The following is a 12,986-nucleotide window of genomic DNA, read 5'->3' as shown; positions in this document are numbered from 1 at the left end:
GTGACTGTTTTATAGGCACACCTGGAAAACATGGCCCTCCAGAAGGTGAGATAGAAAACCATGCTCACAAAGTCTGTACAAGTAGAGTAGCTCTGCTAAACAAGATGAATGGAGTGAGGCTGAAGTCCAGAAGTGGTTAACCTGTTCATTAATCTGGATGTTAGCAATGGAGAACAAACCATACACCCATAATACCAAGCTGAAGAAGAATGAGCACACAAAATCAAGTTGACAAACTGCAGATATCAGCTACAAAAATGTGATGGAAGTCAATATGGTTAGACAACAGTTACTCAACTTGCATAAAAATAGCCAGCTGAATAAAGAGAGTGAAAAAAGAAGTGGCTACCAGCTACTGTACAGAAGAATCCAAGGATTATAGTGCATCACAGCATGAACATAAATCAGAAGACATTATGGCATTGTGGAATAGGTGAACCCTGATAATCTATATATGAATAAGAGCACTGTCTATTGATGTACAAGGGAACCCTTCTGCTCTGTAAAGCTTGGAAAGCCCCTGCAGCAGGAACTCCATAGAGGAGCAGCAAAGATCCCAGCTTTTCTCAGAGACTTAACCAAGCAGCACTGTGTACAATATTAATTTAATATGTTTGAAAAATATGTTATGAGGTGCTATTACTGAGCTCCCTCCCAAACATCACAGGTTAGTTTGAAATAGAATTTACCTGGCTTGGTCAAGGAAGCCATTTGGGTGTATTTCTGGGAACCTGTGAGAATAAAGTGGATGTGCCCACTGTCCTGGGGACAAAAATTCATCATAAAGAAGTTTCACTGGTTTTCTGCAGCTTTTGCAACACTGCCTCTGCTCTCATAAAAAAATTGTGCTCATTTCAGTGGGACAAATGCCTTCAAAGTCAACTGGAAAATGGAAACTTATCAGCAGAAAAGCAATAGTTTCTCACATTAACCTTCAAAAAGGAGCATTTCACTAACACTTTGCTTGTTGTTGTGGAGCCTGACACATTGAAAGTTGGCTTCATGGGGAGAGGACATGTCCCTGTGCATACAAACAGTCTCAGTTGGCTGGAAACTGGCTCTGCACCATGGCTGCTCTAACCAGGCAACACACTGGTGCTCACACAGTCCAAGGTATGTATCCACCATCACATAATTTTCTGCTCTACTCCTGGCTTGATTGCATAAACCACAATAAAAGAGAAAAGAATAAAAATTCAGTCAGATTTTATTATATCTGCCAACTGTGTGTGACATTTCCTATTTATATAACAAGATTTTACTATTACATTAGAAACCAACAGTTTCTTGAAAACAGTTTTGCAGGATGTTCAGCTCCATTTGCCTTCATTTTCTGCTGCAGGCACAACTAAACCAAGCTCTTGTATTTCGGGTTAAGTCATGGAACATTTCCACATTAAAACTGAAACTATATACAACCTTTTGCTGAAAGCATTGTCAGACCAACACTAGAAGACTTTAAATCAGGCAATGTCTATGAATGGGTGTATGAATAGGTCTTTTGTGGTCCTGTCATTTCTCAGGCACAAAGCCTTTGCATCAAGCAAAATATTTTGGCCATTCATGTTCTTACTCTGTGATTTATAACATTGTCCCAAAGCCCTTTGTGAATTTAAAATGCTGTGACCATGTTTTTAGAAAGGAATGCTCAACTACAATATTCCCAGATACTCATGTAGGTTCTTAAATGAGGCCCTGATCCTGCAAACAGAGACACAGATGCTCTTGGTTAAATTATAGGATTGAATTTTGGCAGAAGCAGGGCCTAAGCAAGCTGCCATTTCAAAAATACCATGGACCATTGCAAGTCATTGAGCACAGAAAGAGGACTATGTTGCATAGTCCTGATGACTTCAATGGGATTACTCACGTCTTTAAAACCCTTGCTAGATCTCATCCTTTCTGAGATCTGGCTTCCTCTGCCTCTGCCTTAAATGAAAATTGATTCATGGTCTTGAAACTGCAAAGGAGAAACCTGACATGCATGCCTAGTTCTGTACTGACCACTGAAGGCAACACAGATTGCTAAGTTTTTCTTTTATGAAGCCTTAAATATAAGTGAATGAATCAAGTCAGGGCAGAAAAAGCTCATGTATTGACACACATTGCTAACTAGTCCCCTTACTTATAGTGTCTAAACAAAACAAACAAATTAATGTATTTTTAGAATTAATTTTATTATTTTTTAGAAATTCTCTTAAGAAACAGTATTCTAAGATGACAATTTTAAAGGCTATAGGTTTCTACAGAAGGTTGAAACAGAGTCAGCATAAGCACTTCATTCACAAAAGCAAGAATACTTTATGATGCATAATGCCACAGGGAACTTTCAATTAAAAAGTAAAAGGACATTTCTTTGGATGCTTCATATTAGAAGATATATCTCAATCAAAGTTGAAGATGACTTAGCTAGACCTTGTTTGAGGTGAGCTTCTCAAGAAATGGGCAGTATATAAGTATGGTGGAACCCTAATCTTCTTTACATCTGATAATATTTCTTCTTCTTACTTTCTGGAGACATAAGAAAACCAGTTGATCCTGGATACAACCAGCAGCCAGAGACTGCTAGGATGTCCAAATGCTGTGATGGTGTTCTCCTTCCCCATACACACATGACAAAATATCTACAACCACACAGTGAAGAGTGGAGACAAGTGCAGTGCAAGAGGACTGGAGCAATAAATCATTGAATTTACCTCATAAGTAAAGATTTTGGCTTGGTGTCTATAGGAAAGCTTTTTTTTTTTTTTTTTTTTTTTTTTTTAATAGCTTTATCAGAAGTGCCAGTCTCTCAGTTTCTCAGCCAAAACATAGCTAGATGCCATCAAAGAGGTCCTCAGGCTCACAAGTGTTTTCCAGTGTTTCGAGAGACATCACATCCAGGGAATGCTTGTCCAATGTCTTCTCTGAGGTGAGATCAGGTCTGAAAAATTAGAGACAAATTTAGATACAGATATAAACAATTCCAACATTTACACTGCCAAGGTAACCCACTTCATAGCTTATTTTGAGCATTTTGTTAAGGTCACATGTACGAGAAAAGTGTTTTTTGTAAGACTGAGGTGGCAATGGCAAAACAAAGAGGTGAAAGCCAGCTTATAAATGTCAAGGCTGCAGCCATTTGGTTACTGACATTTTTAGGACCTTGAGAATGACCACTACACCCATGATGGAGAGCTAGGGACATCAGAACAAATGCAGAAAATATAGAAAGGATCTGCTCTTCTGCTGCACAGGATGATGGTCTGCTAATCTCTCTGTTTTTTCCCTGGCAGTCAGCACATGTCTGTTGTCCATCAGCTGAACATGCAGCCACATGAGGAATCAGACTGAGTTGTCTCAAAGGCCCAGACCCCACAGGTGCAAGCTTTTCCCCAAACAGCAGAGCAGGACAAAACAAAGGCAAAGGAAGGAAAACCTTCCATAATACAGGCGTCCAGGTATTTGGAGTCTTTCAAACCTCTGGCTTTCACCCATGCTTATCCTATGCTTAATATTATTAATTATGAATAAGTTGTATTTATTATAAACGTGTGGAAATAGAACCACTTGCCATTCACTGTATGCTGAGGTGCAGATTTGTCCTCAGACAGCTGGAGACCACAGAGTCCTACCTGAAAACTTCATCCCTGAATCAGAAATCCATGAAAATACAGAAATCCACTTCATAACATGCTACTCTGCATCAGTCAGCCCTATTTAGCACTCCTTTGGCTGTCTTCATCAATTTACATCATTTAAATGCCTCTCAGCAGTATGAGCTCCTGGCATTTTCCAAGAGAGCATCTTCACTGTTTCTCCTCCCTCTCTGAGATACCATTCTGGTAAAGGCAGCTCTGTGCCTGGGAAGGCAAGGTACCTGGTGTTTTTAAAAATGATGGCATTTTGATCCCTATAGCTTTTGATCCCTATATCTTATGAGTAGAGGCTGAATCCACCACCAAGGAAAAAAAAAAAAAAAAAAAAAATCCTCTACACACAGCTTTACTTCTGCAAGCTTTACCAATCACAGATAGAGGTGGTTTTGGTGACAATATGCTCCAGGTGGATCATATTACGTGCTCTGAAAACAAGACATAACCTCTTAATCTTGTCTGAGGATGCTGCAGGGAACTGGGGTAGGAAACAAGGAGTAAACAGTAAACCTGATGTGCTTGAACTGTAGGGTTTGGGACTGGTTGCAGTTTCACAAGGGTTGATGGCTTCATGCCCACTGGTGTAATCCTGACAGAAGGTGAAAAAATTCAGATATTACCAAGGAAAACATATCAGACACCAGGATGGGAAGAATGAGGCAGAAATGAGGGAAAGTGTTACTTTCAAATGCTGCCATATGAGTGTGTAGTGCAATGAGAAATGTAAAAGCAATCTTAATTTTCACACTAATTAAAGCCTTCAACTGCTCCATGTTGTAGAACCAATATAGTTAGAGAAATTCAGCAATGTTTTTTTCTGTTTAAATTTGCTTTCAAACAGATTCAGAACCAAGTTTTCTGGAGTTCCTGCTTAGAAATCTGTAGGGAACCTAAGTTCTTATAAAACACTGCAGTCTTCAAAATGCAGTGAGTTTCCTAAGACCCCATCCACTTCATGACTCCAAGCTTCTAACACTTTAAGTCTCCCAAATCCTTGGAAGTTCAGAGCTCTCACTACAATGTTTCCTGCTGGGGACTTGGGGAAGGATTTTCATTTCAAGGTGGAGCCCCCTGTGTTTCTGGGGAATCAGCAAAAGCCAGTAAATGCTGAGTCTTGGATGCTGTCACTTCCTAAGTGTTCTCCAGTATTCAGAAAATAGCTCACCACTCTATTCATCACTACAGTTCTGCAAACCATTTTACATTCAATGTACTTGTACATTCAGATTATGATAATTACTTTATGTAGAAGACTAATTAGCTTTCTCTGACAACTCTTCCAAAACACTTTCCTAACACTTTCCTTCAGGTCAGAATAAATTGCACTCAAGTTCTCAAGTTTTTACCTATTTTTTTTTTCCTTTTGATATGTAGTAATATCTAGACAGATGATGTGTGTTTGAGCAAAAGTCACTTGAAGTCACTGTCAAACGAAATTGCCAGAGCTGAACCTCTAGCCAGTGGCCTCCAGCAGGACCACTCCATGTTATTCTGGTTGCTAGCAATCAACTTATTGATACATTTTATTTTTATTTTTTTTAAAATTAAATGTAGGTAGCATATGCCAACACTGTGTTATGCTCAAGTGTAACTATTAAGGATGTGTTGCTCTTTTACCTTTCTAAAGCATTAAGTTTCCAGTGGGAATTTATGTAAATCACATCATGTGGAGAGCCACACACTGATAACTTTAATTAATTCTGAAAGGTCTCATCAGCAAATAAATTAGGTTGAGAAGACATCTGTACTACCACAGAATATTTCAGGTATGGGAAATTTTTATGTTTTTTTTTTAGAGCATATGCTCTAATGCCACATAGGCATTTAAAACTAGGCATATAAGCTCAAAAGACTTCTGAAACACCACGTTTGTTAACTTTGAAATTTCACCTATTTCAGCATTTTCTGATTTTAAACAGTAAGCCTGACAGCACTTAAGCAATGTCAACAACAATTTCATACTCATGGGCTAAAATAACTGTTTTCAACACTATACATGAGATCACATCTATAAGCCAAATCTCTGTTGAGTTTTAACATTACACAGCTAGAACTATTAAGCTTCTGTATTTTAGTTACAACATGGTCCTCATTTAGTCTGTAGTACCACGCCTGTGAACAAACCCAACTGCACTTGCAAAGTGGAAGCATTCAGCTCTTTACACAAAGTTCATAGGCAATTTAATTTTGGTTTTAAGACTTGATGATTTCTATTTGCATGGCAATTGTTCACTGAATGCCAGCAGTTTGCTCTGTGCTGTGAAATTAATTTTGAGTCTTGGGTTTTCACTGAAGCTGTGTCACCACGTCCCGATGCATAACTGAGTCAATGTCTTTAAAATGCAGAGTTGTATAGACCTGTCTTGCCAAAAAGGCTGTAAGTAAGGCATTTTTCTTTAAAGTTTATTCTTCTGTGGGATCATTTTTTGAAGTCTTGCCTTTTGGTAAACTTAAACTCCATTAACACATCTGGGGAACTGCTGACTATAAGAGATCATTTCATATTTCCTGACATTTAGTTCAAGCCCTTCATAAATTGAGACAGAACACCAGATCCACAGCTGGTGTGAATCACTGGAGCACTAATAATGTCAGTGGAGCTCTGCTGACTTACACCAGCTGAGATTCTGGCCCAAGATTTGGAAGAAAGTGGTTACATTACTTGGTATTTCTTTCCACAGCTGAGTAAGAGCCATACGAAACAGAAGACACGCAACACTTCAGTACTTAACTAAATAGCAAAGAAACTCAAAGCCATGCAGGGTGATGGCTTGGCATAGTTTGGGAGAAAATACATCACCTTCCTTTCCCGTAGGACAGATGGACCATTCCCATTTGATTCCTATAATGAGTTATTCCTGAGTCCACACAGATGCCAGAGAAGAGGAGATCTGCACAACATTGTTCCTGGTGCAATAACCGGTTCCACAGGATAATGTTTGTGAAGCAATATCATGTGGAAAATAATCCCCTATATGACTGCTAAAAATGACACAATTAGAAAGAGGCTCCTTGTGACAAAAAGATCAAACAAGGTGTAGTTGTGCTGGAGGAAAATAAGGTCACAGGCTGTAACACAGGCACAGCTTCTCATCCCAAAGTACTTCTTGCTGGAAAGATGAAAGATTCTCACACTTAGCTACTTGTATAATCAGCCCAGCATGTTGTGGTTATGGTTTTACTTAAGTTTTTGCTCAACTTTGATCTCCAATCATCTGTCACGGGACTTGAAAAAACAGAAATACCCTTTTAAATTAACATAGCTATAAAAGTTTCCCAAGGAACTTGAGTGATCTAGGAGGGAGACTTGCGTCCTTGGACCATTACGTTATTTTCCTCATTTTTTGGTAATTAAAATAATCAGTTCCAATGAAAAACTGGCATTTTACTCAGAGAGATTTCAGCTCTCCCAGATGATGTGTAGAAGGGTTTTAGGAAAATGCTGAATTTCTAACTGTGTGTATCTTTCCTCCCCTTGGTTTGATACTTCATTTCTGCTATTAGCCTGAAAAACTGAAGTTGTAATTCCAAGTGTAGATAATAACAGAGGATAAAATTAGATACATATTTTCTTTAGTATCATAAAAATAGTTGGCAGCAGCAGCTCATGAACAATGAATTATTAGTCATTAATATAGGAGTTTAGGTGAGGCACCTAAAACACAAATGAACACTCACAGAGAGACTGACAGGGCAAAACCTCAGGGTGCTCCAGAGGTGGTACTTTTTATCCACCTCAAGAGGAAAACTTGGATTCTTTGATTTATCAGCAATCTGCTGTCTTGGCTGTAAAAACATCTTCACAGAAAGTCCTCAGAAGAAAGGTACTCATCAGTCTTGTTATTAAGGAAGGATTATGAAAGGAGCTTTGAGTAAGGCTCATGGCTATATGTAAACCTTGGCCTTGAATAATCAATGCCCCATCGTGTGATCTCTTGGGAGACATCATATTGACTGCCTGTGGATGCTGGCCAAAAAGAGGAAAGTTCAACCATGAAAGGAAAAGAAATGGTGTAATGGAGAAGAGGAAAAACCTCTTAAATGAGTAGATGTATCAAGAACACTATGTACAGACAGGCTTCTTTAAAGCTGAATATTAAAAATGTAAACAGACTAAATTGAAACTATATGTGATTAAAAATACGATGTTATTCCCCTTTTTCAGGAACGCTGCAATGACTGTAAGATAAATTATACAGCTATTTTTCTTTTCAATTCAATTTAAAATGCAACATGAAACACAATAATTTCGTTTAGGTTTTGGCAGTATTATGAGCATTCACTTCCAGATATCGTCCACTCTGGCATTTATTCCTAGAAATAATCTGAAATCACATATATTTCTAAATGATCTTGCAAAATCTAAACTTCAGCAAAGTCATGAAGAACTTGCTGGATACATTCACCTTCACAATCTGAAATTTCAGATGACAGACTATGCCCTCAGTTATGCTGGAGAAGAAACTGAAAATTTTTCTGCCAGTTTCAATCATCTGAGGAGAGCAGTCATATCAGAGATCATTAGAGCCCAAGCAGGACCTGGCCCCAACACAAGAGGCTAGAGAATATCACTCAAGAAATAAGTGGAAAGAATGATTTTTAGCTTAAGGGATAATGTTCCACTGGCATTTTCCTACATTCAGTGTACAAAACAAACAGCCCAGTCATGAGACAGCTGATGCTAACAATAAACTCGTCCAATTAACACAGTTGATGAAGAATATTTTCAATGCAGCAACCACAAATCTGATGTTCAGCCAAGGAATCAATATTCCTTAATAAGTTTCCACCTCTGGCTGAAAGCCAAGCTGCAGCAGCACCTGCAAACATCACAACCACGATGCAGGAAGATAAGTCTGGAACTCCCAATACCTAAAACTTAAAGCAAAACTTAAAAAAACAGGGGAATTACTAAACACAGTCTCAAGCTCTTGCAAGCACTACTCTTTGTTGTCTAGAATGAGAAACTATCAAATGGGGAACGATTATGACTTACGCTTACACACTCTTTTTTCCTTACATATTGCCGTAATCCTTCAGAAGGAGAAAAGTGAAATAGGAATCCCTTAAACACCACAAAAATTTATATAGTGATTGCTGCAAGAACAAACTTGTAAACAATCTGCTACACTGAGAAGATCCTCATGTATCTCTTAATGACAGCATTTCTAATACTGATGTTGTTTCCAATGAATTGTTTAGATCAGTGCTCAACATTATTACTCAACCACTCTATCTAACAGATGGTTTGATGATCCTCAAAAAAACATAAATCATATCTAAAATGTCCCCACAGACAACATGTAAACAAACAATGCTGACTTGTATCAATAAATTAGCTTCAGTTAGCATAGGTGCAGGTCCTTATTTAAATTTGACAGAATGATCCAGTTTAGTAATATAAATAGAGTCCTGCATCTTTTCATCTAATCAAACCCACTTGCAGATGCTTGCTAACAAAGATCTACTTAAAAACATAATAATAAATGTCAATTATAAGGAAAAACCTACACCATGTTTGTTTTAGACAAGTGGCACACATTTCTGTGGCTCATTTCCACTTAAACTCCTTCTTGCTTAAATAAACTAGACCACTTTCACTTTGAGGAACATACCAGCACCACTGCCTTCCCAGGGAAAAAAACACAAATCTCTTAGTCATAACTACAAGAGTATATAGTAAAGGAAAATTCAGTTTGTTTGGGAATTTTGTCAAGGTCTTTCATAAATCCAGTACTTTGCAAATTTATTGGCAAATGCCAGAAGCTATTTCTCATAGTTGTTAAGTGCTATTTATCACATATACATTTATGTAACACCAGCACTGGCTAAATTGTGTCATAGCCCAGGCTGTCAAACCCTGGAGCTGCTTTCTCTCCCTAACCCTTTCTTATCCCCTCAGGGTGATCATAAACAGTACCTACAGACCTAGGGGGGCAAATAAATATCCCTGAACCAATTTCCCATGCTGGAAAAGAGGAACTCTTGGTCCTCTCTCCATTATCCCCCAGGACAGAAGGAGTCAATGCAGCTGCTGCAGCCATCACAGAGTGGTGGAACATGGAGGGATGGGTAAAAATCTGAAAATCTGAAGCCTGCAGATGGCAGTTGCAACTACAAACCCATATTGAATCAAATCACAAAAATAAGAAAATTTAACTGGAGGAAAATGCAGCAACCCTAGACTGTGCTTCAGATTTCCAAGATCTTTTCCACTCCTTTCCAGTGTTGAAGTTCTGAGTGGTTGTTAAAATCCTAATTACTTCAACAGGATCAAACACTTGCTTCAAGTTAAGCATGTGCTTATGAAGCCTCCTGTACCATGGCCTCAGCTTGAACTCTTCAGCGTGGTCCACCCTTTGCACTGACTGCCACAGAATGAAACTCACAATTTTGCAAATTAATAAAATTTAAATGATTCTCAAAGAAAAATGGATTAGTCCAGCATTCACACGTGGCAAGCTCCCTCCTAATACTAGGGTAAGACTTGGCTACTCTGATACCTTCACTTAGTTATTAGGAATAACTAAAAAACATCTTATACTCAGAAGGATGTAGAAGAATATTTGGACATAATCCCCAAAGTGATCTTTTAAAAATTCCTCCAATGGAATTAAATGAATTCTTTCTTCCTGCTGAGCAATTTGTACACTTACTCTTGGGCACCAGCAGCAAGCTATCACTGCCCAGATTACCTGTTATCCACTGATCTGCATAGCAGGTTTTGGATAATACACTTTAATTGGCTTAGTGCATAAAACCACTATGGATCAGTGCAGTATATGGATATGACTCATGGATCTGTTTTCTAACAACAAAATGCACTTAAAAAGATAGACCATTAGCAAGCTCTTACTGAAGCTGAGCAGCAAATGAAATAAATTTGGAGCAGATTTCAATTCACAAGGTAGAGCAGTTAAAGCATAACAAGCTTTTTCCCCCTCTCATTGATCTATGATAGCTTTCTATTGAAAAACTAAGTTTTAGTACTGTGACTTGTGCTTTCGTCTCTGCTGTCTCTTAACTCACATTCAACTTCTAGGTTCCTCTGGCTTCCCTCTCTCCCCTTGCCTGGTCACAGATTTGCATTATTTCATACTTACCTGAAATAAGATCAAACCTTTGGAAAAAAAAAAAAAAAGATCCACCCATGAGGTGGTAGATGAGGCTTATCTAAAGAACCTGAAGGCTCACAAGTCCATGGAACCTGACAAGATGCATCTGTGGCTCCTGAGGGAACTGGCAGATGAAGCTGCTAAACCATTTTCCATTGTATTTGAGAAACCATGCCAGTCAAGCTCCCAATGACTGGAGGAGGGGAAGCATAACCTGCATTTTCCAAAAGAGAAGAAGGAAGATGCAAGGCCAGTCAGTCTTACCTCTGTGTCCTCCAAGATCATGGAGCAGACCCTCCTGGAAACCATGTAAAGGCACATGGATAATAATGGAGGTGATTGGTGACAGCCAAGATGGCTTCACTATGGATAAATCCTGACATATTTGGTGAACTTCTATGATGAGATTCAAGAGTTGGTGGATAATGGGAGGATAATGAGAGGATAATGAGAGGTCATCTGCCTGGACTTGTGGAAAGCATTTGACACTGTCCTGCATGACATCCTTGTCACTGAAGTGGAGAGACATAGACTTGACAGATGGACCAGTTAGTGGATAAGGAATTGGCTGGATGACAGCATTCAAAGAGTTTTGTTCAGCAGCTTGATGTCCAAGTGGGAATCAGTGATGAGTGGTATTCTTCAAAGGTCAGCACAAGGACTGGTGCTGTTTAGCATCTTTTTTGGCAACAGGGCCAGTAGGATCAAGTGTACCCTCAGCAAGTTTGCTGATGATACCAAGTGGTGTGGTTGATACACTGGGGGGAAGGTATGCCATCCAGAGGGACTTTAATAAGCTTGAAAGGTAGACCTGTTCAACAAGGCCAAGTACCAGGTCCTCCCTCTGGATCAGGCCAGTCCCAAGCACAAATAAAGGTTGGACAGAGAATGTACTGAGAGCAGCCCTGAGGAGAAGGACTTGGGGTAGCTGCTTGATGAGAAGCTCAGAATGAGCCAGCAACATGCACTTGCAGCCCAGAAAGACAAGTCCTGGGCTGCATCAAAAGAAGCATGGCCAGCAGGTCAAGGATTTCTACTCTGCTTTTGTGAGATACCCCTGGAGCTCTGGAGTCCCCAGTAGAAGAAGGACCTGGAGCTGCTGGAGTGAGTTCAGAGGAGGCCAGATAAATGATCAGAGGGCTGGAGCACCTCTGCTATGGAGACAGGCTGAGAAAGCTGGGATAATTTGGCCTGGAGAAGAGAAGGCTCCAGGGAGACATTATAGTGGCATTCCTGTACCTAAAGGAGACTACTGGAAAGCTGGGGAAGGACTAGGAAGAGTATATGGTCATAGGATGTGGGGGAACAGTTCTCAATTGGAAGAGGGGAGATTCACAGTAGGTATTAGGAAGAAATTCTTGACATCTGGTGGTTCTGAGGCACTGAAAAATGTTTCCCAGACAAGCCGTGGATTGTGTTTATTGTCAAATTCTTGCCTACCTGTGAGAGCTGAACCACATTTAAACAGCAGTACCAAAAAAAAAAAAAAAAAAAAAAAAAGAGGACAAGACACTTAGTGCTTTGAAAACACGAGGCAAAAGTAAAAACACACTCAGGTTCAGTTAGCTGATAAAGTACAGAGCTGGACACAACAGCCAATGCTTTATATTTTTATGTTTTTCTCCTCTGCATTTTCATCATACCTTACCCATCCTTCAGGCATCTCCTCATCCAGATATTGTCCTTGTCCACCTAATATCAACCCTACTCCTTACTTTGGAGTGCATAGAGCAAATCAGTGTTGGCCAAAGAGCACAGGTCTGGCTTCTGAACTTCTGACCTTAGTGGCAGTATTTCTTTTTATTTTGGACATGTATTTAAGACGCTTTAACAACCTTCCCTTTAGACACCCCATCTATCAAAATGTCTATTTGGTGAAGTATAGAAGTAATTTTCAAAATATATCTTATATCATTACATGAAGCAGGAATCATTTGCAGCTCATTATGCAATTGCTGTAAGACAGCCTGTATAGCAGGTCTCAAAGCTCAATTCATTTTTTTCTCTTCCAAAATCCCAGCTGGTCTTCATCCATTCATGCTCCCAGGGTCTGCAGCAGTATCTGCAGTAAGTACTTTACCAGGGGCATTTAACAATAGACCAAACAGCCACATCATTACTTGTAGGGTATTTACTGCAAAGGAGTCTAGACTGTAAGACTCTTAAGGAAGGTTGTACTACCTCCAAAACCAACAAAACCCCAACTAAACAAAAGGACAAGACTGGTCCCGTGTGT

At 39.3% G+C, this 12,986-nt stretch overlaps 1 protein-coding gene across 4 annotated transcripts in view; it reads right to left on the bottom strand.

Annotated features, from left to right (window-relative positions):
* Positions 1-2,736: 2,736 nt before the first annotated feature.
* The window catches only part of XRCC4 (X-ray repair cross complementing 4), a 186,105-nt gene continuing 175,855 nt past the window's right edge, over positions 2,737-12,986 (bottom strand). For all 4 annotated transcript variants that reach the window (XM_071731859.1, XM_071731857.1, XM_071731856.1 and 1 more), the window contains one exon: positions 2,737-2,923. In XM_071731859.1, coding sequence (XP_071587960.1) covers positions 2,815-2,923 — 109 coding nt within the window. In that variant the 3' untranslated portion in view covers positions 2,737-2,814. The remainder of the gene's footprint in view (positions 2,924-12,986) is intronic.

Source organism: Heliangelus exortis, chromosome Z (genome assembly GCF_036169615.1).
Source record: "Heliangelus exortis chromosome Z, bHelExo1.hap1, whole genome shotgun sequence".
NCBI lineage: Eukaryota > Metazoa > Chordata > Aves > Apodiformes > Trochilidae > Heliangelus > Heliangelus exortis.
Note: the sequence above shows the minus strand (reverse complement) of the source record. Positions and strands in the feature narration are given on the sequence as shown.